The 27150-nt window shown below is 45.9% G+C and overlaps 1 protein-coding gene across 5 annotated transcripts in view; it reads right to left on the bottom strand.

Annotated features, from left to right (window-relative positions):
* The window catches only part of GPCPD1 (glycerophosphocholine phosphodiesterase 1), a 741593-nt gene that overhangs the window by 123496 nt on the left and 590947 nt on the right, over window positions 1-27150 (bottom strand). For all 5 annotated transcript variants that reach the window (XM_069234162.1, XM_069234166.1, XM_069234163.1 and 2 more), the window contains exon 16: window positions 25440-25505. In XM_069234162.1, coding sequence (XP_069090263.1) covers window positions 25440-25505 — 66 coding nt within the window. The remainder of the gene's footprint in view (window positions 1-25439; window positions 25506-27150) is intronic.

The raw sequence follows: 27150 nt of genomic DNA, 5'->3' as shown, positions 1-27150 counted from the left end.
CATTGGTGGAGTGGCTACCGGTGATAGTTGTGGAGAGTGATGTGGGGATGGTGGTGGTGTTATTTGTTTAGCCACCTTTGCTTGTGGCTGTTTGTCCTTGTCTTGGAAGGCAAGTTTTCGTTTCATTCTGATTGGAGGAAGAGTGCTGATCTTCCCTGTATCTTTCTGAATAAAGAGCCGCCTTTGCGTGTGATCTGGCTCTATTGTCTGTAATTCTTCTTCAAATCTGTGTGTCTTCATTTGAGAGGACAGTCCTTGTTCCTCTGAATAGGAACTAATTTTCGGTTCGGAGGCCGGATGTTTCGGCACAGAAACCTTTTCTGCTGCTTTTTTCGGCTCAGACAAAATCTTTTTGCTTTTCGGCATAGTGCCCTCTCGGTGCCGACCAATTTCAGTGCCGCTGTCTCGGTGGCGAATCTTTTCGGAGCCACTCTCTCGGGCCCGAGATTGCTGCGTGCCTGTATCTCGACCGGAGTCGGATGACTTCGACACCAGCTCGCCCTTTTTCGGTGCCGATGGACGGCCACCTACTTTTCGGGTTAAGCCATGGCCTGTTGGCGGTGGCGTCCCCTGGGCTTTGGCAGTCTTTTCGTGAGTTTTTTGTTTCGACGTCTTACTCACGGTTTTCGGCGTTTCTTCGGGATCGACCTCCTCCGAGTCCGAATCCTGGAGGGAGAATGTTTCTTCCTCCTCCTCGAAACGCCCTTGTCCTGTCGGCGCCGACGCCATTTGCAGTCTTCTTGCTCTTCGGTCCCCGAGTGTCTTCCTCGACCGAAACGCTCGACAGGCCTCACAAGTATCCTCCTTGTGTTCTGGTGACAAACACAAGTTACAGACCAGGTGTTGATCTGTATATGGATAATTGTTATGGCATTTTGGACAGAAGCGGAATGGGGTCCGTTCCATCAGCCTTGAAGAGACACGTGGCCGGGCCGACCAGGCCCCGACGGGGATCGAAAAAACCCCAAAGGGCCACCGGAGCTCTTCTCAATTCGGTGTCGATCTGTTGTAACTAACCTGATACCGAACGCAAACAATACCGACGATTTTTCCGAGATTCTAACTAACTTTCCGACCCGAAACACAGAGCGAAAAGGAACACGTCCGAACCCGATGGCGGAAAAACAACAATCTAAGATGGAGTCGACACCCATGCGCAATGGAGTCGAAATGGGAGGAGTCCCTTGACTCGAAAAGACTTATTTGAAGAAAAACAACTTGTAACACACCGAGCCCAACACCAGATGGCGGGATGTGCACAGCATGTGTATCTGCAGCTACACATGCCATCGAATATATATGTATATATACATATATACACATATATACATATATACACATATACACATATATACACACACACATATATGGAAAATGTCACTTACCCAGTGTACATCTGTTCGTGGCATGAGACGCTGCAGATTCACATGCTTTGAACATCCCGCCATTTAGTGTTGGGCTCGGAGTGTTACAAGTTTTTCTTCGAAGAAGTCTTTTCGAGTCACGAGATCGAGGGACTCCTCCCCTTTCGGCTCCATTGCGCATGGGCGTCGACTCCATCTTAGATTGTTTTCCCCGCAGAGGGTGAGGTAGGAGTTGTGTATTATAGTAATAGTGCCCATGCAATGGAGTAAATATGTATGTACATAATGTGGTTTCAAGCGATATATTTACAAATTTACAAATGTTCAAGATCAACTTCAAACGGCTACAGGCTCCCGGGGAGGCGGGTGGGCGCATGTGAATCTGCAGCGTCTCATGCAACGAACAGATGTACACTGGTTAAGTGACATTTTCCGTTCGATGGCATGTGTAGCTGCAGATACACATGCTTTGCATAGACTAGTAAGCAGTTATCTCCCCAAAAGCGGTGGTTTAGCCTGTAAGAGTTGAAGTTGTTTGAAACAAAGTTCGCAGTACTGCTTGTCCTACTGTGGCTTGTTGTGTTAACACATCCACGCAGTAGTGCTTGGTAAACGTATGAGGCGTAGACCATGTAGCTGCCTTACATATTTCAGTCATTGGAATGTTTCCTAGAAAGGCCATGGTAGCACCTTTCTTTCTAGTTGAGTGTGCCCTTGGTGTAATAGGCAGTTCTCTTTTTGCTTTGAGATAACAGGTTTGAATGCATTTAACTATCCATCTAGCAATGCCTTGTTTGGAAACTGGATTTCCTGTATGAGGTTTTTGGAAAGCAACAAACAATATGTAGTGCTCTTTCAGCTACAGAATCTGGCTCAGAGAAGAACACTGGTAGTTCTACTGTTTGATTCAAGTGGAACGGTGATATGACTTTTGGTAAGAATTTAGGATTTGTTCGTAAAACGACTTTATGCTTGTGTATCTGAATAAATGGTTCTTGTATGGTAAATGCTTGTATCTCACTTACTCTTCTTAGAGATGTGATGGTAATTAGAAATGCTACTTTCCATGTTAAGTATTGCATCTCACATGAATGCATGGGTTCGAAAGGTGGACCCATGAGTCGTGTTAAGACAATGTTGAGGTTCCACGAAGGAACTGGTGGCGTTCTAGGTGGTATAATTCTCTTTACGCGTTCCATAAATGCTTTTATGACTGGGATCCTAAATAATGAAGTTGAGTGCGTAATTTGCAGATATGCTGAAATTGCAGTAAGATGTATTTTAATGGATGAAAAAGCTAGCTTTGACTTTTGCAAATGTAATAAGTAGCTTACGATGTCTTTAGCAGATGCGTGTAATGGCTGAATTTGATTATTATGGCAATAATAAACAAATCTTTTCCACTTATTTGCATAGCAATGTCTTGTGGCTGGTTTCCTTGCTTGTTTTATGATCTCCATACATTCCTGTGTAAGGTCTAAGTGTCCGAATTTTAAGACTTCAGGAGCCAAATTACTAGATTCAGTGATGCTGGATTTGGATGCCTGATCTGTTGTTTGTGTTGAGTTAACAGATCTGGTCTGTTTGGAAGCTTGATATGAGGCACTACTGAGAGGTCTAGTAGTGTTGTGAACCAAGTTTGTCTTGCCCAGGTTGGTGCTATTAGTATGAGTTTGAGTTTGTTTTGACTCAATTTGTTTACTAGATACGGAAGGAGTGGGAGAGGGGGAAAAGCGTATGCAAATATCCCTGACCAACTCATCCATAACGCATTGCCCTGAGATTGATCTTGTCTGGAGGTGGTGCGTCTCCTGAGGTGTGTGAGTTCGCGCTCTTACGAGCTGCCCCTGCTACCACCGAGTCTGGTGTTAATTGCTGCGTGATGTATACAGGGTCTGTTGGCGGCAGCTTGTATTTCTTCTCCACCCTTGGAGTTATGGCCTTGCCCTTCGCAGGCTCCTGAAACACCTGTTTGGAGTGTTTTAGCATTCCAGGTAGCATAGGGAGACTTTGGTATTGGCTGTGTGTGGAGGATAGTGTGTTAAATAAAAAGTCATCCTCAATAGGCTCTGCATGCAGGGTGACATTATGAAATGCTGCTGCTCTTGATGCCACCTGTGTGTAGGCTGTACTGTCCTCAGGTGGCAACGGTCTCGCTGGATAACAGTCTGGGCTGTTATCTGATACTGGCGCATCATAAAGATCCCATGCGTAGGGATCATCCTGACTCATTCCAGTATGAGTTGGGGACTGCATCAGTGGTGGAGTGGCTACCGGTGATGTATGTGTTGAGCGTGGTGGAGATGGTGGCGGGGTTACTTGTCTTGCCACCTTTGCCTGTGGCTGCTTGTCTTTCTCTTGGAAGGCAAGTCTTCTTTTCATCCGAATTGGGGGAAGAGTACTTATCTTCCCTGTGTCTTTTTGGATGTGGAGCCTTCTATGAGTGTAATCTGGCTCCATTGACTCTAGTTCTTGTCCGAACCTATGTCCTTGCATTTGTGAGGACAGTCCCTGTTACTCTGTATAGGAACTTGTTTTCGGTTCCGAGGCCGGATGTATCGGTATGGAAACTTTTTCGGCAGTCTTTTTAGGCTCCGACAACACTTTCTTAATTTTCGGCGTTCCAGCCTCTCGGTGCAGTCTCGTTTCGGTGCCGCCCTCTCAGTGCCGAACTTGCTCTGACCCGCTGTCTCGGGGTCGAGTCTGCTCTGTGCCGGTATCTCGACCGGAGTCGGATGCCTTCAACACATGCGTGCCCTTTTTCGGTGCCAATGTTCGGTCACCTATTTTTCGGGTTAAGCCATGGCCTGCTGGCGTCGCCTGGGCTTTAGTGGTCTTTCCGTGAGTTTTGTGTGTCGACGTCTTACTCACGGTTTCGGCGTCTGTTGGGGATCGACCTCGTCCGAAACCTCGATGGAGAAGGTCTCTTCTTCCTCCTCCAAGTGTTTATGTCCTGTCGGCGCCGACACCATCTGTAGTCTTCTCGCTCTTCGGTCTCTTAATGTCTTCCTGGACCGAAACGCTCGACAGGCTTCACAAGTATCTTCTTTGTGTTCTGGAGACAAACACAAGTTACAGACCAGATGCTGATCTGTATAGGGATACTTGTTGTGACATTTTGGGCAGAAGCGTAATGGGGTCCGTTCCATTAGCCTTGAAGAGACACGTGGTTGGGCCGACCAGGCCCGACAGGGGATGGAAAACCCTGAAGGGCCACCGGAGCTCTTCAAAATTCAGTGTTGATCTGTTGTAACTAACCCGATACCAAACGCAAACAATACCGTCAAATTTTCCGAGATTCTAACTATCTTTCTGAACCGAAACGCGGAGCGAAAGGAACACGTCCGAACCCGATGGTGGAATAAAAACAATCTAAGATGGAGTCGACGCCCATGCGCAATGGAGCCGAAAGGGGAGGAGTCCCTCAATCTCGTGACTCGAAAAGACTTCTTCGAAGAAAAACAACTTGTAACACTCCGAGCCCAACACTAGATGGCGGGATGTGCAAAGCATATGTATCTGCAGCTACACATGCCATCGAACACATATATATATATATATATATATACATATATACAGGGAGTGCAGAATTATTAGGCAAGTTGTATTTTTTAGGATTAATTTTATTATTGAACAACAACCATGTTCTCAATGAACCCAAACAACTCATTAATATCAAAGCTGAAATTTTTGGAAGTAGTTTTTAGTTTGTTTTTAGTTTTAGCTATGTTAGGGGGATATCTGTGTGTGCAAGTGACTATTACTGTGCATAATTATTAGGCAATTTAACAAAAAAAAATATATACCCATTTCAATTATTTATTATTACCAGTGAAACCAATATAACATCTCAACATTCACAAATATACATTTCTGACATTCAAAAACAAAACAAAAACAAATCAGTGACCAATATAGCCACCTTTCTTTGCAAGGACACTCAAAAGCCTGCCATCCATGGATTCTGTCAGTGTTTTGATCTGTTCACCATCAACATTGCGTGCAGCAGCAACCACAGCCTCCCAGACACTGTTCAGAGAGGTGTACTGTTTTCTCTCCTTGTAAATCTCACATTTGATGATGGACCACAGGTTCTCAATGGGGTTCAGATCAGGTGAACAAGGAGGCCATGTCATTAGATTTCCTTCTTTTATACCCTTTCTTGCCAGCCACGCTGTGGAGTACTTGGACGCGTGTGATGGAGCATAGTCCTGCATGAAAATCATGTTTTTCTTGAAGGATGCAGACTTCTTCCTGTACCACTGCTTGAAGAAGGTGTCTTCCAGGAACTGGCAGTAGGACTGGGAGTTGAGCTTGACTCCATCCTCAACCCGAAAAGGCCCCACAAGCTCATCTTTGATGATACCAGCCCAAACCAGTACTCCACCTCCACCTTGCTGGCGTCTGAGTCGGACTGGAGCTCTCTGCCCTTTACCAATCCAGCCACGGGCCCATCCATCTGGCCCATCAAGACTCACTCTCATTTCATCAGTCCATAAAACCTTAGGAAAATCAGTCTTGAGATATTTCTTGGCCCAGTCTTGACGTTTCAGCTTGTGTGTCTTGTTCAGTGGTGGTCGTCTTTCAGCCTTTCTTACCTTGGCCATGTCTCTGAGTATTGCACACCTTGTGCTTTTGGGCACTCCAGTGATGTTACAGCTCTGAAATATGGCCAAACTGGTGGCAAGTGGCATCGTGGCAGCTGCACGCTTGACTTTTCTCAGTTCATGGGCAGTTAATTTGCGCCTTGGTTTTTCCACACGCTTCTTGCGACCCTGTTGACTATTTTGAATGAAACGCTTGATTGTTCGATGATCACGCTTCAGAAGCTTTGCAATTTTAAGAGTGCTGCATCCCTCTGCAAGATATCTCACTATTTTTGACTTTTCTGAGCCTGTCAAGTCCTTCTTTTGACCCATTTTGCCAAAGGAAAGGAAGTTGCCTAATAATTATGCACACCTGATATAGGGTGTTGATGTCATTAGACCACACCCCTTCTCATTACAGAGATGCACATCACCTAATATGCTTAATTGGTAGTAGGCTTTCGAGCCTATACAGCTTGGAGTAAGACAACATGCATAAAGAGGATGATGTGGTCAAAATACTCATTTGCCTAATAATTCTGCACTCCCTGTATATACATACATATATATATACATATATATATATATATATATATATATATATATATATGCAGCGCGGGGAGGCTTGGATGGGTGTAAGGGAATCTGCAGCTAGATAAGAGTCTCTACCAGATAATTTGTTACCGAAGGTAAGTAACTTGTTCATCTGACAGAGACTTCTAGCTGGAGATTACTTACCTTAGGATAGATACCCAAGCTATAACTCCTGGTGGCGGGTCTTGAGAATATATTTCATACCAGGAAGTCCTGCAGGACCGAGCGGGCAAAACACCCCTCCCTTCTCACCTGGCTATCCAGGCAGTAGTGTCTCACAAACATGTGCAACGAAACCCACGTTGCCGCTTGGCAGATGTCAAGCACAGGCATGCCACGAGCTAATGCAGTGGTAGCAGCTTTTCCTCTGGCAGAGTGAGCTCTGAAGCCCTCTGGAGGCTGGTTCTTGGTCAAAGCGTAGCAAATCTTTATACAGAGAACGACCCAGCACAAAATGGACTGTTTCTGGACTGCCCGACCCTTCCTTGCACCAAAGTACCCCACAAAGAGTTGGTCGTCCACCCGGAACTCTTTTGTGCAGTCAAGGTAGAACGATAATGCTCTTTTTGGGTCCAGCCAATGGAGACGCTGCTCTTCTTTAGAGGGATGTGATGGCACAAAGAAGGTGGGCAGGGTGATGTTTTGACCCAAATGTAAAGGGGTCACCACCTTCGGGAGGAAATTGGCACGAGTTCATAGCACTACTTTGTCAGGGTATATCGTGAGATACAGAGGTTTCGATGATAAAGCCTGCAGCTCACGCACTCTCCTGGCAGATGTAATTGCCAACAAAAAGGCTGTTTTGATAGGGAGCAGCCGGAGAGGACAGTTATGTGAGGGCTCAAAAGGAGCACACATAAGGAAAGTAAGAACAAGATTAAGATCCCCTGAGGCATGACAAAAGGCACAGGTGGAAACCTATGCACAAGTCCTTTAAAAAAATCTTTGTACTATAGGAGACTTAAACAAAGATGGTTGATCGGGCAAGTGTAGAAAAGCCGATAAGGCAGCAAGATAGCCCTTGAGAGTCCCTAAAGAGGAACCCTGTTGGGAAACAGATAAAATAAACAAAAGGATCTAGATAGAGAAGAAGAAAGAGGATCAATAGACCACTCTGTACAATATTAAACAAAACGTTTCCTTCGGCAGGGGTAAATTGACTTAGTAGAGGGATGCCTGGCAGTCAAAATGTCATCACAAACTTTGGAAGGGAGGTCATAAACCATCAACTGTCGCCGCTCAACCTCCACGCATGAAGCCGCAAAGTTGACAGGTTAAGGTGGAGAACCTTCCCCTGCAACAGAAGATCTTCCCGAAGAAGCAACCTGGTTGGAGGGCTGATGCTCATTTTGAGACGCTCTGGATACCAGACCCTCTGTGACCAATCCGGAGCCACTAGGATTACTTGGGCAGGGTCGTTCCTGATTTTCCTGAGAACTCTGGGCAGAAGTGGTATGGGCAGAAAAGCGTACAGGAGGCCTGAACACCACTTGCAACAAAAAGCGTCACCTAGCGATAACCCCCTTGGAAACTCCAATGCGCAAAACTGCTGACATTGTGCATTCTCTACAGAGACGAACAGATCTAACCAATGCTCTCCCCACTGCTGAAAGAGTCCTTGCGCCACCTCCGGATGGAGATACCACTCGTGATCCACTAAGCATTTTCCGCTGAGTTTGTCCCCCCTGCCTTTCAGAGAACCTGCCAGGTGTTGAACCACCAGGGTTATGCCCTGCTGTTCCAGCCATGTCCAGAGCCGTAGAGCCTCTTGACAAAAGGTCCAGACCCCACACCGCCCTGATCGGTGCGGTACTACATTGCGGTGGTGTTGTCTGAACACCTGCACTACCTTCCCTTCCACAACAGGAGGAAATGCCTTTAATGCCAGTCGGATAGTCCAAAGCTCGAACAAGTTGATATGGAGCCCAGATTCCGCCAGAGAGCTTTGATCTCCCCTCTCCCAGATGGCCGCCCCATCCCAGAAGTGACGCACCTGTCACTAATGTGAGATCTGGTTGGGGAAGGGAGAGGAGTCTGCCTTTGACCCAATCGCAGTTCACTAACCACCACTGCAGATCCTTTGCAGTTCCCTCCGAGATCTAAACCATGTCGGTAAGATTCCCCTGATGCCCATTGGAACCTCAGTCCCACTGCAGAGCCCTCATATGCCATCTGGCATGCTTGACCAATAGGATGCAGGAAGCCATGAGTCCCACCAGCCTCAGAGTCTGTCTCACCGAAATCCAGGAAAGAGGCTGAAACATCAGTATCATAGCCTGAATATCTTGGACTCGTTGCTCAGGAGTACAGGCCAGATACTGCACTGTGTCCAGAACAGCTCCGATGAGCTTCTGAGAGGGAGACCGGTGTGACTTCGGCACATTGACAGTGAACCCCAGCGAGTGCAGGAGGTTTGCCGTCATCTGGAGATTGGTGACGAGAGCCTGGGGTGTGGGAGCCTTCAACAGCCAATCGTCGAGGTAGGGGAAGACTGAAATCCCTGACCTGCGCAGCTGAGCTGCCAGTACTGCCATCACCTTCGTGAACACCCGAGGGGCGCTGGTGAGAACGAAAGGGAGCACAGTAAACTGAAAGGGCTCGTGGCCCACCTTGAACCGCAGGTAACGCCTGTGACCTGGCAGGATGGGGATATGAAAATACGCGTCCTGCAAGTCCAACGCTACCATCCAGTCTCCTTGGTCTAGGGCAGGCAAGAGTGAGCATCTTGAATTTCTCCTTCTTGAGGAAGAGATTGACATCCCTTAAATCCAAGATAGGGTGAAGGCCATTGTTCTTATTGGGAATCAGAAAGAAGCAGGATTAACAACCACTGCCTACTTCTGGTATCAGGAACCTTTCTATGGCTCCCTTGGCCAAGAGCCGTAACTTCCTCGCGGAGCAAAACCAAATGGTCCTCCATCAGCTGTTCTTTTGTTGGAGGGATAGAGGGAGGAAAAGACTGGAAGGGGACATAATAGCCCTTCCATATTATCTGCAAGACCCATTTGTCCGTTGTGATGGAATGCCAGTGAGGGAGATGAAATTGAATCCTCTCCAACTGGACGGAAATGGTCCTGCAGAACCACACTAGGAGGGCTTGGGCGCAGTGGAGTGGGGCTGTGTGGTGGCTGACCGCTGGCCAGACCCTCTGGGTCTGATGGTACCACAACCACGTCCTCTTCCGGGATGGTGTGAAGCCTGAGGACGGTGGCTAAGTTGTGGCTGGGATGGGACCACACCCCTTCCAAAGCCTCGAAAAGGGCAGAAGACAGACTGCTGTCATGCTGGCGCTGAAAGGCCCAAGATTCTGGCCATTGCTCGAGAATCCTTGAACCTCTCAAGCGCCTTCTCACCAAAAAGGCGAAAGCCATCAAAGGGCATGTCCCTCAAACTAGACTGGACATCCCCCGAAAAGCCATTTGAACATAGCCAGGCGTGATGACGTAGGGCCACTGTCGATGTAATCGCTCTGCCCAGCGAATCAGTCGTGTCCAATCCACACCTGATTGTAAACTTGGCTGCATCCCTACCATTCTTGACAGCCTTGGTGAGTGTCCCATGCGCCCTCTGGGTCCTGGGCAGCACCTGTGCTACCATATCCAGGCTGGAGGAAACCATTTTCTTTCCAAGCTGATCCAGCCTCTTGGATTCCCTATCCGGGGGAGCAGAAGGAAAGGCACCACGAGAAGTAGAGGCTTGGACCACCATGCTCTCCGGGGTGGGGTGTTGGGTCAGGATTCTAGGATCGCTCGGAGCAGGTCTATGGTGGCGGCAGACTGTCCTATTCACAGGAGCCCCTGTGCTGGGTTTGGACCATGTGCCCAGAAGGACGTCCGTTAGGGCCTCATTGAAGGGCAAGATCAGCTCTGATGTAGCCACCCCCAGCTGAAGGACCTCTGTCAGGAGATTTGTCCTGACTGGCACCATGGGCAAGTCTAGGTCCAAGACCTCAGCTCCCTACGGACCACCATAGCATAAGAAGCTCCCTCCTCTGTAGCCACATTCAGAAGAGAGCGCATACCAGTATCTGGAGATGTTTCCAGTCCACTGGCCTCCCCCAGATCATCGTACCAGTCCTGGTCATGTTCTAGGCCGTACTCTAAAGGGTCCTCAGACCCACCCATTCCTCTCCTGTGGCTGGCTGTTCAGAACAAGGCTCAGGCAATGATCTGGCCGAATTGTCGCCAAAGTCGAAGTCCAACAAAGTTGCTCTGGATCATCTGGAATGAGGATGGGGCTACCACTGGTGGGTGCCGGTGGTGGAGGAAGCGTCGACGTCGGACCCGGCGCCAGAGGAGGTCTACTGTGAGGGACCGGCACCGGTCCAGATCCGGTATCGGATCCTGGGGTCCCCAGCGGCGCTGAGGACGAAGCCGCCGACGAACGCGATGGGGCCCCTGCTGACCCCACCGGGCCTAGAGACCCACCGGGGGTGCAGCCTGCTCAGAATTCCTTTGAGCGGGACTTGCTCCGGTCCCCGGAAAAGGGAGAATACACGGAGTCAACCCTGGCGACGGCTCCACTGAACGTCGATGTTCCCTTGATGCCTTGTCGGCCAACGGGCGTGGCGAAGTCGAAGTCCGCTTGGACGACGACTTCCTCTTGCGCCTCTTACCTGAGTGATCGAAAGCGAGGAAGAGGACTTGGGGCTCCGGGAGCAGTGCCGCAACCTCCTCCTACTGCGGGACCGTGACCTCCTCGGAGTCACACCGACTGAAGACGGATGTCGGGTGATCTCTCCCTCACGGCCTTCAGAGCCATTGCCCGACAATCGAAACACGAAATGGAGTCGTGATCCTTTGCTAAACACCAGACACACATGGTGTGGATCCGCTATGGACATGGTGCAATGACATGCACCACACGGTTTGAACCCAGACATAATTCAAACAATCAAATAAGCAGAAAAACCTTGACGTTCGTTGAAGAAAAGGGTAGCTCTTATCCGGATCTGCGCTTAACCGGCACGGAAGGAAAAGAACTGACATACACACACCGAGGTAGCGCCCATATAGACGACCATGACTTCATAGACAGCTCCAACTACGCTGACGCCATGCAGACTCAGTGTTAGTCAGGGCGGCTAGAAAAAGAGCTAACAGCCAGTCATCAGAAAACGCACCTCCTCCTGATAATGAAAGTAGGAAATTCGATGCTGCTTGTAAAAGAGAAGCCACACAAGCAGCTAACCAATGGAGGATTGCCTATTCTCAGGCACTTCTAGCTATTTTTCTAGCCGCGCTGACTACCACTGATTCTGGAGGAACCTGATGTGTGACAGTCTGGGTCCATTGGGGCAGGCTTATATTGTTTGTCAATTCTAGGGGTGATGACACTAGCTTTGACAGGCTCATTAAAAATTTGCTCAGCATGTTTAATCATTCCAGGCAACAATGGGAGACACTGGTACCTGGAGTGAGTGGAAGACCGTGTGTTAAATAGAAAATCTTCTTCCAGGGGTTCAGAATGCAAAAGCACTCCATGATAAGCCGCTGCCATAGAGACTACTTGAGTGTAGGCAGTAGTGTCTTCTGGAGGAGAGGGTTTAGATGGGTAGAGGTCAGGATTATTGTCTGGAATGGGATCAGGGTCATAGAGATCCCATGGGTCTACTGTATCTCCATGTGCATATAATGAGTGTGTTGGAGAAGGCAATGGTGGTTGTGAGGAAATGCCTTCCTTGGCATAGTTACCACCTAATGTTTTGCCTTTTGTTGATGCCAGTTATGATTGAAACCTAAACACACCCCTACATTTAGTATTTAGGGGCGACCCTGAACCCAAGAAATCAGATCCTGCAACAATAAGAAAGACTGCTGACCTGAAAGCCCCGCAGAGACGACGGAGACGACAACTGACTTGGCCTCAGCCCTACCGGTCTTTCTCCAGACTCAAAGAACCTGCACAGCGACGCATCCAGCATGACCACGGACCTTTGAGGACTCAGAGGACTGCCCTGAACCCGAAGGACCAAGAAACTCCAGAGAACAGCAGCACTGTTCAAAACCTGCAACAACTTTGCAACAATGAAACAATTTTCAAAGAACTCTCTCTTCGCGCTGGAAATGTGAGACTTCACACTCTGCACCCGACGCCCCCGGCTCCAGTTCAGAAGAACCAACAACGCAGAGAGGAGTTCCAGGCAACTATGATGACGTGGGCAACCTGAATTGACCCCCCTGCACCCCTACAGACACATGCATAGAGGATCAGCAGGCCCCCCGACTGCAACTGCCTAGTAACAAAGGAACCGACGCCTGGACCAAGCACTGGAACCACTTACCAGTGCAGGAGTGACCAGCAGGCGGCCCTCATCTTAGCCCAGTCGGTGGGTGGCCCGAGAAGCCCCCAGGTGCCCTGCCTGCATCACCTAAGTGACCCCAGGGTCCCTCCATTGCTTTCTATAGCAAAGCCAACGCCTACTTTGCACAGTGCACCCAGCCGCCCCTGTGCAGCTGATGGTGTGTTTTGTGTGCCTGTTTGTGTCCCCCCCCCCCCAGTGCTCTACAAAACCCCCGGTCTGCTCCCAGAGGACGCAGGTACTTATCTGCTAGCAGACTGGAACCGGAGCACACCTGTTCTTCATACACACCTATGTGTTTTGGGCCCTCCTTTGACCTCTGCACCTGACCGGCCCTGTGTTACTGGTGCTGTGGCTTTGGTGTTGCCATGAACCCCCAACAGTGGGCTGCCTATGCCTAGAAGACTGACTGTGTAAGTGCTTTACTTACCTGAAAAACCTAACCAAACTTACCTCCCCCAGGAATTGTTGATTTTTGCACTGGGTTCACTTTTAAAATAGCTTATTGCAATTTTAACCCAAATTGTGTGTACTACTGCTTTGAATCAAATTTCTATACTTACCTGTGTGAAGTACCTTGCATTTTATGTACTTACCTCAAATCTTGTGGTTCTAAAATAAATTAAGAAAATATATTTTCTATATAAAAACTATTGGCCTGGATTTAAGTCTTCAAGTGTGTGTTCCTCATTTATTGCCTTGTGTGTACAACAAATACTTAACACTACCCTCTGATAAGCCTACTGCTCGACCACACTACCACAAAATAGAGCATTAGTATTATCTAATTTTGCCACTATCAACCTCTAAGGGGAACTCTTGGACTCTGTGCACACTATCTCTCACTTTGAGATAGTACATACAGAGCCAACTTCCTACACCGAACAGCTGGCTTTGAGATCTAGGTAAGTGTGCTCTTCTGGAGCAGAGACCACTTTCCTTGAATTGGAGGTTCTGTAGATGGCTGCCCCAGCTTTCCAGGGAAGCATGTGTAGACTAGAGCTTCCATCACCTATGTGAAAATTTATCAGGCCCTGAAATGATTTGTTTGATTGAATCTATTGTCTTTGTAGCTGCTCCGGCAAGGCATTTGTTTTCAGGTGTACAAGACCGATCCTATTGATCGCTGAGGACCTGGCGCCCAAAAGCTAATTGAACAGAAAGTATCTTCTTTGATGGAGGAGTTAATTATCTCTGATAATTCAGAAGACAGCCTGTGAAACAACTTTAGGCAAGCCTCTGTGGCCCTGGACACTTGAAATGTCGTTGGTGCTTTTATCAACTAGTTGTCGAAGTTGGGGAAAAGGCCGATCTGAAGCCAAATAGAAGAACTTTGAGTGGGAATACAAAACCAAAAATATATATATATATATGGAAAATGTCACTTATCCAGTGTACATCCGTTCGTGGCATTAGTCGCTGCAGATTCACATGCTGTGCACATCCCGCCATCTGGTGTTGGGCTCAGAGTGTTACAAGTTGTTTTTCTTCGAAGAAGTCTTTTCGAGTCACGAGATCGAGGGACTCCTCCCATTTCGACTCCATTGCGCATGGGCGTCGACTCAATCTTAGATTGTTTTTCCCCGCAGAGGGTGAGGTAGGAGTTGTGTATACTAGTAATAGTGCCCATGCAATGGAGTGAATATGTATGTACATAATGTAGTTTAAAGTAATATATTTACAAATTTACAAATGTTCAAGATCAACTTCTAAACGGCTACAGGCTCCCGGGGAGGCGGTTGGGCGCATGTGAATCTGCAGCGACTAATGCCACGAACAGATGTACACTGGGTAAGTGACATTTTCCGTTCGATGGCATGTGTAGCTGCAGATACACATGCTGTGCATAGACTAGTAAGCGGTTATCTCCCCAAAAGCAGTGGTTCAGCCTGTAGGAGTTGAAGTTGTTTGAAACAATGTTCGTAATACTGCTTGGCCTACTGTGGCTTGCTGTGTTGTTAGCACATCTACACAGTAGTGTTTGGTAAATGTATGAGGCGTAGACCATGTAGCTGCCTTACATATTTCTGTCATTGGAGTATTTCCTAGAAAGGCCATGGTAGCACCTTTCTTTCTAGTTGAGTGTGCCTTTGGTGCAATAGGCAGTTCTCTTTTTGCTTTAAGATAACAGGTTTGAATGCATTTAACTATCCATCTAGCAATGCCTTGCTTAGAAATTGGATTTCCTGTATGAGGTTTTTGGAAAGCAATAAATAATAGTTTTGTTTTGCGAATTAGTTTTGTTCTGTCAATGTAGTACATTAACGCTCTTTTGATGTCTAATGTATGTAGTGCTCTTTCAGCTACAGAGTCTGGCTGTGGGAAGAACACTGGTAATTCTACTGTTTGATTCAAGTGGAACGGTGATATGACTTTTGGTAAAAATTTAGGATTTGTTCGTAGAACTACTTTATGCTTGTGTATCTGAATAAATGGTTCTTGTATGGTAAATGCTTGAATCTCACTTACTCTTCTTAAAGATGTGATGGCAATTAAAAATACAACTTTCCATGTTAAGTATTGCATTTCACAAGAGTGCATGGGCTCAAAAGGTGGACCCATGAGTCCTGTTAAGACAATGTTGAGGTTCCATGAAGGAACTGGTGGTATAATTCTCTTTAGACCTTCCATAAATGCTTTTATGACTGGTATCCTAAATAGAGAAGTTGAGTGCGTAATTTGCAGGTAAGCTGAAATTGCTGTAAGATGTATTTTAATGGAAGAAAAAGCTAGCTTTGATTTTTGCAAATGTAGTAAGTATCCTACGATGTGTTTGGCAGATGCGTGTAAGGGTTTAATTTGATTATTATGGCAGTAATAAACAAATCTTTTCCACTTATTTGCATAGCAATGTCTAGTGGTAGGTTTCCTAACTTGTTTTATGACCTCCATACATTCTTGTGTAAGGTCTAAGTGTCCGAACTCTAGGACTTCAGGAGCCAGATTGCTAGATTCAGCGATGCTGGATTTGGGTGTCTGATCTGTTGTTTGTGTTGCGTTAACAGATCTGGTATGTTTGATAGTTTGACATGAGGCACTACTGAGAGGTCTAGTAGTGTCGTGTACCAAGGTTGCCTTGCCCATGTTGGTGCTATTAGTATGAGTTTGAGGTGTTTTGACTCAGCTTGTTTACTAGATATGGAAGGAGTGGGAGAGGGGGAAAAGCGTAAGCAAATATCCCTGACCAACTCATCCATAACGCATTGCCCGGAGACTGATCTTGTGCGTACCTGGATGCGAAGTTCTGGCATTTTTCTTTTGTTGCAAATAGATCTATTTGTAGTGTTCCCCAACTCTGGAAGTAAGTTTTCAGTATTTGGGGGTGAATCTCCCATTCGTGGATCTGTTGGTGATCCAGAGAGAGATTGTCTGCTAACTGATTCTGAATTCCTGGAATAAATTGTGCTATTAGGCGAATGTGGTTGTGAATCGCCCAATGCCATATTCTCTGTGCCAGGAGACACAACTGTGTTGAGTGTGTGCCTCCTTGTTTGTTTAGGTAATACATCGTTGTCATGTTGTCTGTTTTGACAAGAATGTGTTTGTAGCTTATTATGGGTTGGAATGCTTTCAGCGCTAGAAATACTGCCAATAGTTCTAAGTGATTTATGTGAAACTGTTTTTGGTGAGTGTCCCATTGTCCTTGGATGCTGTATTGATTGAGGTGTGCTCCCCACCCTATCATGGAGGCATCTGTTGTTATTACATATTGTGGCACTGGGTCTTGGAAAGGCCGCCCTTGGTTTAAATTTAAACTGTTCCACCATTGAAGCGAGGTGTATGTTTGGCGGTCTACCAACACCAGATCTAGAATTTGACCCTGTGCCTGTGACCACTGTGATGCTAGGCACTGTTGTAAGGGCCGCATGTGCAACCTTGCGTTTGGGACAATGGCTATGCATGAGGACATCATGCCTAAGAGTTTCATCACCATTTTGACTTGTATTTTTTGATTTGGATACATGGCCTGTATTAAATTGTGAAATGCCTGAACTCTTTGTGGACTTGGAGTGGCAATCCCTTTTGCTGTGTTGATTGTCGCCCCTAAGTATTGCTGTGTTTGACACGGCAGAAGGTGTGACTTTGTGTAGTTGATTGTGAAACCTAGTTTGTGGAGGGTTTCTATGACATACTCTGTGTGTTGTGAACACCTTTTTAGCGAGTTGGTTTTGATTAACCAATCGTCTAGGTACGGGAACACATGTATTTGCTGCGTCCTGATATGTGCAGCTACTACTGCTAGGCACTTTGTAAAAACTCTTGGCGCAGTTGTTATTCCGAATGGCAGCACCTTAAATTGGTAATGTATCCCTTGGAATACAAACCTTAAGTACTTTCTGTGTGAAGGATGTATCGGTATATGGAAATATGCATCCTTTAGGTCTAGTGTTGTCATGTAGTCTTGTTGTTTGAGTAGTGGGATTACGTCTTGTAATGTCACCATGTGAAAGTGATCTGATTTGATGTAGGTATTTAATGTTCGGAGATCTAATATAGGTCTCAGACTCTTTTCTTTTTTGGGTATGAGAAAGTACAGGGAGTAAACTCCTGTTCCTTTCTGGTGTTTTGGTACTAATTCTATTGCCTCTTTTAGTAGTAATGCCTGAACTTCTAGTCCTAGAAGATCTATATGTTGTTTTGACATATTGTGTTTTCGGTGGGGCGTTTGGAGGGAATTTGAGAAATTCTATGCAATAACCATGCTGGATAATTGCCAGTACCCAAGTGTCTGTTGTTATCTCCTCCCAATGTTTGTCAAATTGGCTTAGTCTCCCCCCCACAGGTGTTATGTGTTGGGGATGTGTGAATTGGAAGTCACTGCTTGTTTTGAGGGGTTTTGGAACTTCCCTCTATTTTTTTGGAATTGTCCTCCTCTATATTGCCCCCGAAAAGTTCCCCGCTGATATTGGCTTTAATAAGTGGGCCTTGCTTGTGAGGTTGTGGCCTCTGTAGGTTGACCTTGAAATCCTCCCCTAAATTGTGTTTTGCGAAATGTGCCTCTGCTTTGTGGGGAGTGGAGTGCGCCCATGGCTTTTGCGGTATCAGTATCTTTCTTGAGTTTTTCAATAGCAGTGTCGACTTCCGGCCCAACCAAATGCTGCTCATTAAAGGGCATATTCAGCACGGCTTGTATTTCCGGCTTGAACCCTGACGTACGCAACCATGCGTGTCTCCTTATTGTTATTGCAGTATTTACTGTCCTTGCAGCTGTATCTGCTGCATCCATTGATGACCGTATCTGATTATTGGAGATACTTTGTCCTTCTACCACTTGTTGTGCCCTTTTCTGGAACTCTTTGGGTAAGTGTTCTATGAAATGCTGCATTTCGTCCCAATGAGCTGTCGTATCTTGCCAAAAGTGCTTGTGAATTGGCAATACGCCATTGGTTTGCTGCTTGTGCTGCAACTCTTTTACCCGCAGCATCGAATTTGCGACTCTCCTTGTCTGGAGGTGGTGCATCTCCCGAGGTATGAGAGTTTGCTCTCTTGCGAGCTGCCCCAACAACCACAGAATCTGGAGTTAATTGCTGCGTAATATAAACAGGGTCTGTTGGTGGTGGCTTGTACTTCTTTTCCACCCTTGGAGTTATGGCTCTGCCTTTAACAGGATCCTGAAATATTTGTTTGCAATGTTTTAGCATTCCTGGGAGCATAGGTAAGCTTTGGTATTGGCTATGAGTGGAGGAGAGTGTATTAAACAAAAAGTCATCCTCAATTGGTTCTGAATGCAAGGTGACGTTATGAAACGCAGCTGCCCTTGAGACCACCTGCGTGTAGGATGTACTGTCTTCTGGTGGTGACGGCTTCGTAGGGTAACAGTCTGGGCTGTTATCTGATACAGGAGCATCATAAAGGTCCCATGCATCAAGATCATCTTGACTCATTGCAGTATGAGTTGGGGATTGCATCAGTGGTGGAGTGGCTACCGGTGATGTGTGTATTGATGGCGGTGGAGTTGTTTGTCTTGCCACCTTTGCCTGTGGCTGCTTGTCCTTTTCTTGAAAGGCAAGTCTTCTTTTCATTTTAATTGGGGGAAGAGTGCTTATCTTCCCTGTGTCTTTTTGAATGTGGAGCCTTCTTTGAGTGTAGTCTGGCTCAACAGATTCAAGTTCCTCTCCGAACTTATGTCCTTGCATCTGGGAGGACAATCCCTGTTCCTCTGTGTAGGAACCTGTTTTCGGTTCCGAGGCTGGATGTTTCGGGATCGAAATCTTTTCTGTCGCCTTTTTGGGCTCCGAGGCAACCTTCTTTATTTTCGGCATCGTGGTGTCTCGGTGCCGAACCATTTAGGTGCCACTGTCTCGGGCCCGAGATTGCTGTGTGGCGGTATCTCGACCGGAGTCGGATGACTTCGCCACATGCATGCCCTTTTTCGGTGCCGATGATCGGTCACCTATTTTTCGGGTTAAGCCATGGCCTGTTGGCGGTGGCGTCCCCTGGGCTTTTGTTGTCTTCTCGTGAGTTTTATGTTTCGACGTCTTACTCACGGTTTTCGGCGTTTCTTCGGGATCGAGCTCGTCCGAGTCATGGATGGAGAAGGTTTCTTCTTCCTCCTCGAAACGCTCTTGTCCTGTTGGCGCCGACGCCATCTGCAGTCTTCTTGCTCTTCGGTCTCTTAATGTTTTCCTCGACCGAAACGCTCAACAGGCTTCACAGGTATCCTCCTTGTGCTCTGGAGACAGACACAAGTTACAGACCAGATGCTGATCTGTATATGGATACTTGTTATGACATTTTGGGCAGAAGCGGAATGGGGTCCCTTCCATCAGCGTTGAAGAGACACGTGGACGGGCTGACCAGGCCCCGACGGGGGGGAAAATCGAAATAACCCCGAAGGGCCACCGGAGCTCTTCAAAAGTCGGTGTCGATCTGTTTTAACTAACCCGATACCGAACGCAAACAATACCGTCGATTTTTCCGAGATTCTAACTAACTTTCCGACCCGAAACACGGAGCGAAAAGGAACACGTCCGAACCCGATGGCGGAAAAAAAACAATCTAAGATGGAGTCGACGCCCATGCGCAATGGAGTCGAAATGGGAGGAGTCACTCGATCTCGTGACTCGAAAAGACTTCTTCGAAGAAAAACAACTTGTAACACTCCGAGCCCAACACCAGATGGCGGGATGTGCATAGCATGTGTATCTGCAGCTACACATGCCATCGAACATATATATTATATATCCTGTGCAGAAGGAGACCATATAAAAGGATTGTTTCTGGTTTATGAGGCAAAACCAACAATAGAAACGTCTTTCTTACTGAGAATGTGGGTTTCTCTCAATGGACCCTTTGGTCAGAGTAGCTAGCACTTCCTTCTGAAGGTAGATGGCGGAATCTGGATGAACTGCAACGTATATCTATGTGATTCGATCCAGGACTCATTTGTCCGATGCTATTTTCTGCCATAGATTACAACATTTTTGGAATGGTTTTTACCACTGGATGGTGTAATCAGCACCAGCACGTTGTCACTGTAGGTATGCTAGCCTAAGTGCTTCTGAGAGGGTTGCTAAGTCAGATACTTATCAATGGATAATTGTCTTTTTTGGGTCCCCCTAAAAATTGTTTCATTTGAAATTGTAATGCCCCAAAAAATCATTTAGTGTCAAGAGTACCTTATGAAGACTCATGGTAAGTTTTTTATGGCTTTTCTATGTGCCTCCTGGAGAGCCTGGTGCAACGTCTCCCTCTGACCTCTCCTGTGAGGTGACGGAATCCTCACTGTCCTCATTATTAGTGATAGATTTAAGATTTTGTAATCCCAGCCAGTAATAGCATCCTCTCTCAGAACGTGAGTGTTTTTGACGAAGAGGTTAGACATATTTATGTAGTCTTTTTCCTTGTTTACTGCTACTCTGACATGTTAGTGCCATGGTTAGAGAAATGAAACAGGAAACAATCTTGGATGATCCAAAAAGAACTCAAAGCTGAAGAACTGAGTGCTCATAGAGACTCCCTTCACACGACGTGCAGTAGAAAATCTGATGGACTCAGCCGCTATTGGGAGTGCTCTAGAGGGTGCTGTCGCCTGATTGGTTATAGCTCAAGTTTGGTCCTTTTTTGAAAAAGGACATGGATAGGCTGTTAAACTGACCCTTTTCATTGCCATTACAGGGAGTGCAGAATTATTAGGCAAGTTGTATTTTTGAGGATTAATTTTATTATTGAACAACAACCATGTTCTCAATGAACCCAAAAAACTCATTAATATCAAAGCTGAATATTTTTGGAAGTAGTTTTTAGTTTGTTTTTAGTTTTAGCTATGTTAGGGGGATATCTGTGTGTGCAGGTGACTATTACTGTGCATAATTATTAGGCAACTTAACAAAAAAAAAAATATATACCCATTTCAATTATTTATTATTACCAGTGAAACCAATATAACATCTCAACATTCACAAATATACATTTCTGACATTCAAAAACAAAACAAAAACAAATCAGTGACCAATATAGCCACCTTTCTTTGCAAGGACACTCAAAAGCCTGCCATCCATGGATTCTGTCAGTGTTTTTATCTGTTCACCATCAACATTGCGTGCAGCAGCAACCACAGCCTCCCAGACACTGTTCAGAGAGGTGTACTGTTTTCCCTCCTTGTAAATCTCACGTTTGATGATGGACCACAGGTTCTCAATGGGGTTCAGATCAGGTGAACAAGGAGGCCATGTCATTAGATTTCCTTCTTTTATACCCTTTCTTGCCAGCCACGCTGTGGAGTACTTGGACGCATGTGATGGAGCATTGTCCTGCATGAAAATCATGTTTTTCTTGAAGGATGCAGACTTCTTCCTGTACCACTGCTTGAAGAAGGTGTCTTCCAGGAACTGGCAGTAGGACTGGGAGTTGAGCTTGACTCCATCCTCAACCCGAAAAGGCCCCACAAGCTCATCTTTGATGATACCAGCCCAAACCAGTACTCCACCTCCACCCTGCTGGCGTCTGAGTCGGACTGGAGCTCTCTGCCCTTTACCAATCCAGCCACGGGCCCATCCATCTGGCCCATCAAGACTCACTCTCATTTCATCAGTCCATAAAACCTTAGAAAAATCAGTCTTGAGATATTTATTGGCCCAGTCTTGACGTTTCAGCTTGTGTGTCTTGTTCAGTGGTGGTCGTCTTTCAGCCTTTCTTACCTTGGCCATGTCTCTGAGTATTGCACACCTTGTGCTTTTGGGCACTCCAATGATGTTGCAGCTCTGAAATATGGCCAAACTGGTGGCAAGTGGCATTGTGGCAGCTGCACGCTTGACTTTTCTCAGTTCATGGGCAGTTATTTTGCGCCTTGGTTTTTCCACACGCTTCTTGCGACCCTGTTGACTATTTTGAATGAAACGCTTGATTGTTCGATGATCACGCTTCAGAAGCTTTGCAATTTTAAGAGTGCTGCATCCCTCTGCAAGATATCTCACTATTTTTGACTTTTCTGAGCCTGTCAAGTACTTCTTTTGACCCATTTTGCCAAAGGAAAGGAAGTTGCCTAATAATTATGCACACCTGATATAGGGTGTTGATGTCATTAGACCACACCCCTTCTCATTACAGAGATGCACATCACCTAATATGCTTAATTGGTAGTAGGCTTTCGAGCCTATACAGCTTGGAGTAAGACAACATGCATAAAGAGGATGATGTGGTCAAAATACTCATTTGCCTAATAATTCTGCACTGCCTGTATAGCCTATGATAGTGATATATATACTGCTTTATTAAGTTACCGGGGACTCCCATCTTGACGACGGGGAATGATTCAAGCATGTGAATCTATGAAAGATCCAATACTGGAGAAGTGTTAGATACAAAACTACAGCAACCCTTCTCAGCATGTCAACAAGAGAGGAGCTTACAATCTTGTGGATAAGGGGCCAGAGGGTAAGTAGGAAGTAGGCAGAGGCTGGGGAAATATCCAAGCCACTGGAAGAGGCTAAGTCAGCTAGCCAGCTGTCCTCTCTATGAGGTTGATAAATATCCAACTACTCTGCCGTCTCTCCACCATGTCCCTTAGAAAGATAAACATGAGTGGACTCTCCAGAATGTTAAGGAAGATCAGGGATAACCAGCATGACTGGCGCCCTACCCAACGTCGAGAAGGTGATTCCTAGATGTAGATTTTGACTTCAGACAGAGAGGGGGATTCAACTTCGATCGGCGCTGCCAGCGGATATTCCGGAGTTGGCTGATCAGATATCAGCGCGGAAGGTGGAAACCCCAAAGGGCTGTGCCCTGGCGCCAGAATGGCTTCATCAACCGACGCTGAAGGCCTAACTGAAACAGAGGGCAAATCCGCGGGCATGAACACAGTCAAGGTGCTTTGCTCCTTCTTGAGACCCACAGATGCCCCAGAGGAAGGTGATTCACCACAGACAGCATCAAGGGAAACTTAATACTCACGCATCTGATTTAGAGTCGCCCTACCCACTGGGATAGGGAGGTAGACGTGGGGTAGACTAAGACCTCAACTCCTCAGCCGAGCAATGGTGGGAAGTCGTATGCAGTCAAGTCAGCAACTTCCTTGACTTCCACCGCTTGCATCAAGACTTACCTCTTGACGTCAATGGAGACTGGCAACCACAAGAACGAGTCCTTGAACAGGCCTGTGAACGGACATCAGTACGGAAAGGAGACTTCGGTTGATGGGACGTCCGGGACGGCTCTAACATCCGCACTGCCAGAAGCTTCATATGATGCTCCTGCAGAGCTTTCCACCCAAAGTTGACAACAGGAGTCACACTTCGGCCTCATGGAGCTCACCCATGCACCACATAAAAATTGAGTGGGGGTCTATAGCTGACATTTGTCATCCACAGGACCAACAGGGTTTGAACCCTGAAGATATGGACAGGAATAAGCACACTGTTCCAGACACAAAAATGTCAAAGGCCAGACTAACCATTAATGGATCTGCGTTCTAAGCGCAGAAATGAAGGAACTGACATCAGCATGGGGATTATATGGACTCCGCTGATGTTACATCTGGTTGAAAATGTTGATATGGAGACAGGCAGATGTACACTGGAAACATTTTCCAGATCCAGGCTCGATGTCTATCAGATATCTACAATTAAGCATGTGTTAAAGGATTCTGCAGAGGAAGCTTAATAAATGCTACTGCTGGATACTTCTAACGGCAGATCCTTTACCTTCAAAATATTACCAGACACCAGGTGTAACTCAGGATTTTGCACTGCTTTGCTTTCCTTATTCAGATAGTAAATCGTTGTCATGTCTTCAAGAACTAGCAAGTGAGCTTATTTTGAAAAAAAGGAATTGAGGATTTCAGGGTGAGATGGACTTCCCTTACCTCCAGAAAGTTTACGTGATAGGACTTCTCTTTGTAAGACCATGTGCCCTAATTCCAGTGGAGATTCATGCGTGCACCCTGGGTCAAAGAGATACCCATCACAGTTATTTGAGACTGAATATGCTCATGAAGTGGTCTCCCGCAATAGATTCTTCTCCAAGGGCTATCAAGGGAAGAGCTAAAAGTCTGGTGGCTTTAGATTTCATGTTCCCAGCCAGAGTATTGTCTCTGCTAGCCCTCAAGGCACTGGCGAAGAAGCCTTTTCTTGAGGCATGCATTTCCTACCAGGAAAATGTAGGATGCCATGTAGCCCAGAAAAGATTAAATGTGGGGGACAGTTTGGTTACAGTGTACTCTGACGATTGTGACGTTTCAATCAGGTAGAAGACAATTTCTTTTTTAAGTGGTACACTCTTGGGTTTTAAATGCTGTGGACAACCTGTAAGTAGCAAATGGATGGTAATGCAGAAGATGTTGACATGGCATAACCAACATGCAATCAATTCGAGTTTAACCTGAGGCTCAACTGTAAATAATGCTGACAATCAGGAGAAATCAAAGTTTTGATCAGTCAGTCATCAAGGTAAGGACATACAAACATGGCTGTCTTTTTTTTTTTTGGTAAGCAGCAACTCTCACGATTTATTTTGGGAAAGTCTGTGGTGCTGACTTCAGACAGAATGGAAACACCTTCAATTGGCGTAATGATCATTTTACACTTAAAAGCTGATCAACAGTCAATGTTTTTGTACTGTCTGGATCACGCATCTTGAATACTGACATGATCCATTTCTTGATTCCTTTGTCCTCGAAGAGTACCAGAAATAAAGGAGTAGTTGCACAATTCTTACTACTTCTGCAGAAAGTGGATAAGTAACCAAAACGGGAGTTGCTTATCAATGCCCTGTTTTGTATCTAAAGCTGGGGAGTTGCTGCCTTCACTGAAGCCATATTTGGGGAAATCTCTACTGCTGGCTCCAGAAGGCCTGGATCAGGTATAACATGGATTAAAATGATGTGCAGTTAAACGAAAATACTTAATGTTTTCATTTACGTAATAGGCATCAGTTACAAGTCAAATAAAGCATAGCATCTAGTAAGGGAACATCGCTGCACAAAAAAGTATCCATAAATTAATCAACACTGATTAGTGCCACCCTCTTGTATTTCTTATGCTATAATTACTCTCCTATGCAAAGTTATGTATCCCCAAATGTAGTCAAAATCTTTTAACAGTTGTGCTACTCAAGGTGAAATTTGCATGCATAAACAAAAGTTAACATCCTTACCTTTTGTTGGCATATCCATTTGAGTTCAATGTTAAATCCAACATCTTCAGGTACTGATTCCAAAGCCTGAAGGAAAACACCACAGAATAATCTAACATCAAAGTCTTTCAAGTGAAAAAGTATAATAGATGCAAACTGCAATTCTGTGTTCTGGAAAGGCAACACATGTCATTACTTTCTTCAATATAAAACGTCAGATAGCTGAATATTAAAAACATGAAAAAATAGAATCTACTGTGAAGTCATATACAAATTACATATACCAAATGGACTTAACTGTATAGGAGGTACACCTGCAATTACCTTGCAACAAATATAGCACATATGATCTATGGATCACCACTTTATTATAAACAATAACTGGTCAAAATAGGTTTGTCTGTCTTTGTAATGATCTTAAGGTGCTTCTGTTCACCTGAAAGATGATGGTTTGACACATACATGCTATTCAAGCACTTAAACAGCCTAACCTAGTTGTGGAAAAGTTGCATTGTTCAATGATTCCAGCTTCACAAAATAATTTTTTGTAAATTTCACGAAAGGCAAAGCAGGTGTAGTTTATACAAAAAGGTGATGAAATGGTTAATGTTTGACAGGGTCACCTTTGCCCTGTGAAAGACTGCTTTCCTCACCATTCTGATGTCCTACTGTTAAGAATGGGCATATCGGAGGGCAAGGAGTGGATGGTACACACAGCAACATTACAATGCTGTCATTGATTGACAGGGGAAAGTGGAGATCAAAGTCCCTGCAGCCAGACATTCTGTTCTCATCGGCTACTGAAAATATGTGACAGGAAAGTGAAACTTGGTCTCGAAGTCGGGGATGACGTTATTACTGATTTTGTGATTTATAATTCTGCACATCCCCACCTTAAACCACACTCTGGTGGTTAAAATATCATCAAAAATACATGAATACATTTTGCTTAAGAGCAGGCACCACAGGTCCTTGCACCCACAAGTCATTTGCGGCGAGATCTAATGACCAAGCTAAAGGATCCCCAATCTCAGGCACCCAGTTCCCAGAGAGCCTAATGGGCTCCAGCCAAATGGAGGCCCGCTAAGTTCCAAAACAAAGCTGTCCTTTAGTGCTGGGGGCCAGGATTACCATACACTTGAGGCGGTGAAGACCCAATAATCTCCACAGCAAACACACAAAATCCATGGTTTGCGAATCTCTGCATGGCGCCGACCATGTCACTAGATGGGAGTAGGTCTCACCAGAACTGCCAGCTGTCCCAGTCCATTACCAGCATTTCAGAAAACTTCAGTGAGGTCTTGGCCACGCAACAGACTCTCCATGCAGCAATGTATTGCCGCCTCCTCCTCACTCCCAATGTTTTCAAGTAACCGCTGGAAACCACAGGTCCAAATCACAGATGGTATGGGGGTGGGGGGCCAGCAGAAAGGGAGTCCAAAAAGATCCATCATAGCTCCAAGCAGAGTAGAGAACAGAGAAATGCTCACCTCTGTATCAGGCCTAGCAACAAGCTAACACAAGACCTTGCCCGTAGGAACACTTTCGTATTCCCCAATACAACTCTCTGACCCTTTCCGGTTCACAACAATTAAGAATAACAAGTCATAAAAAAATGTAGGGAAACATCCCAATACTAATAAAAATAAGCCCTAAGCTAGCCCAAAAAGAAGCCTCTAGAAAAAGGGCATTATTAAGACACCCAGCACCAATAGGGTGGGTCATGTTGCAC

This window comes from Pleurodeles waltl, chromosome 5 (assembly GCF_031143425.1).
Source record: "Pleurodeles waltl isolate 20211129_DDA chromosome 5, aPleWal1.hap1.20221129, whole genome shotgun sequence".
Classification (NCBI taxonomy): Eukaryota; Metazoa; Chordata; class Amphibia; order Caudata; family Salamandridae; genus Pleurodeles; species Pleurodeles waltl.
The sequence above is the reverse complement of the archived record's forward strand: the minus strand, read 5'-3'. Positions and strand labels throughout refer to the sequence as shown.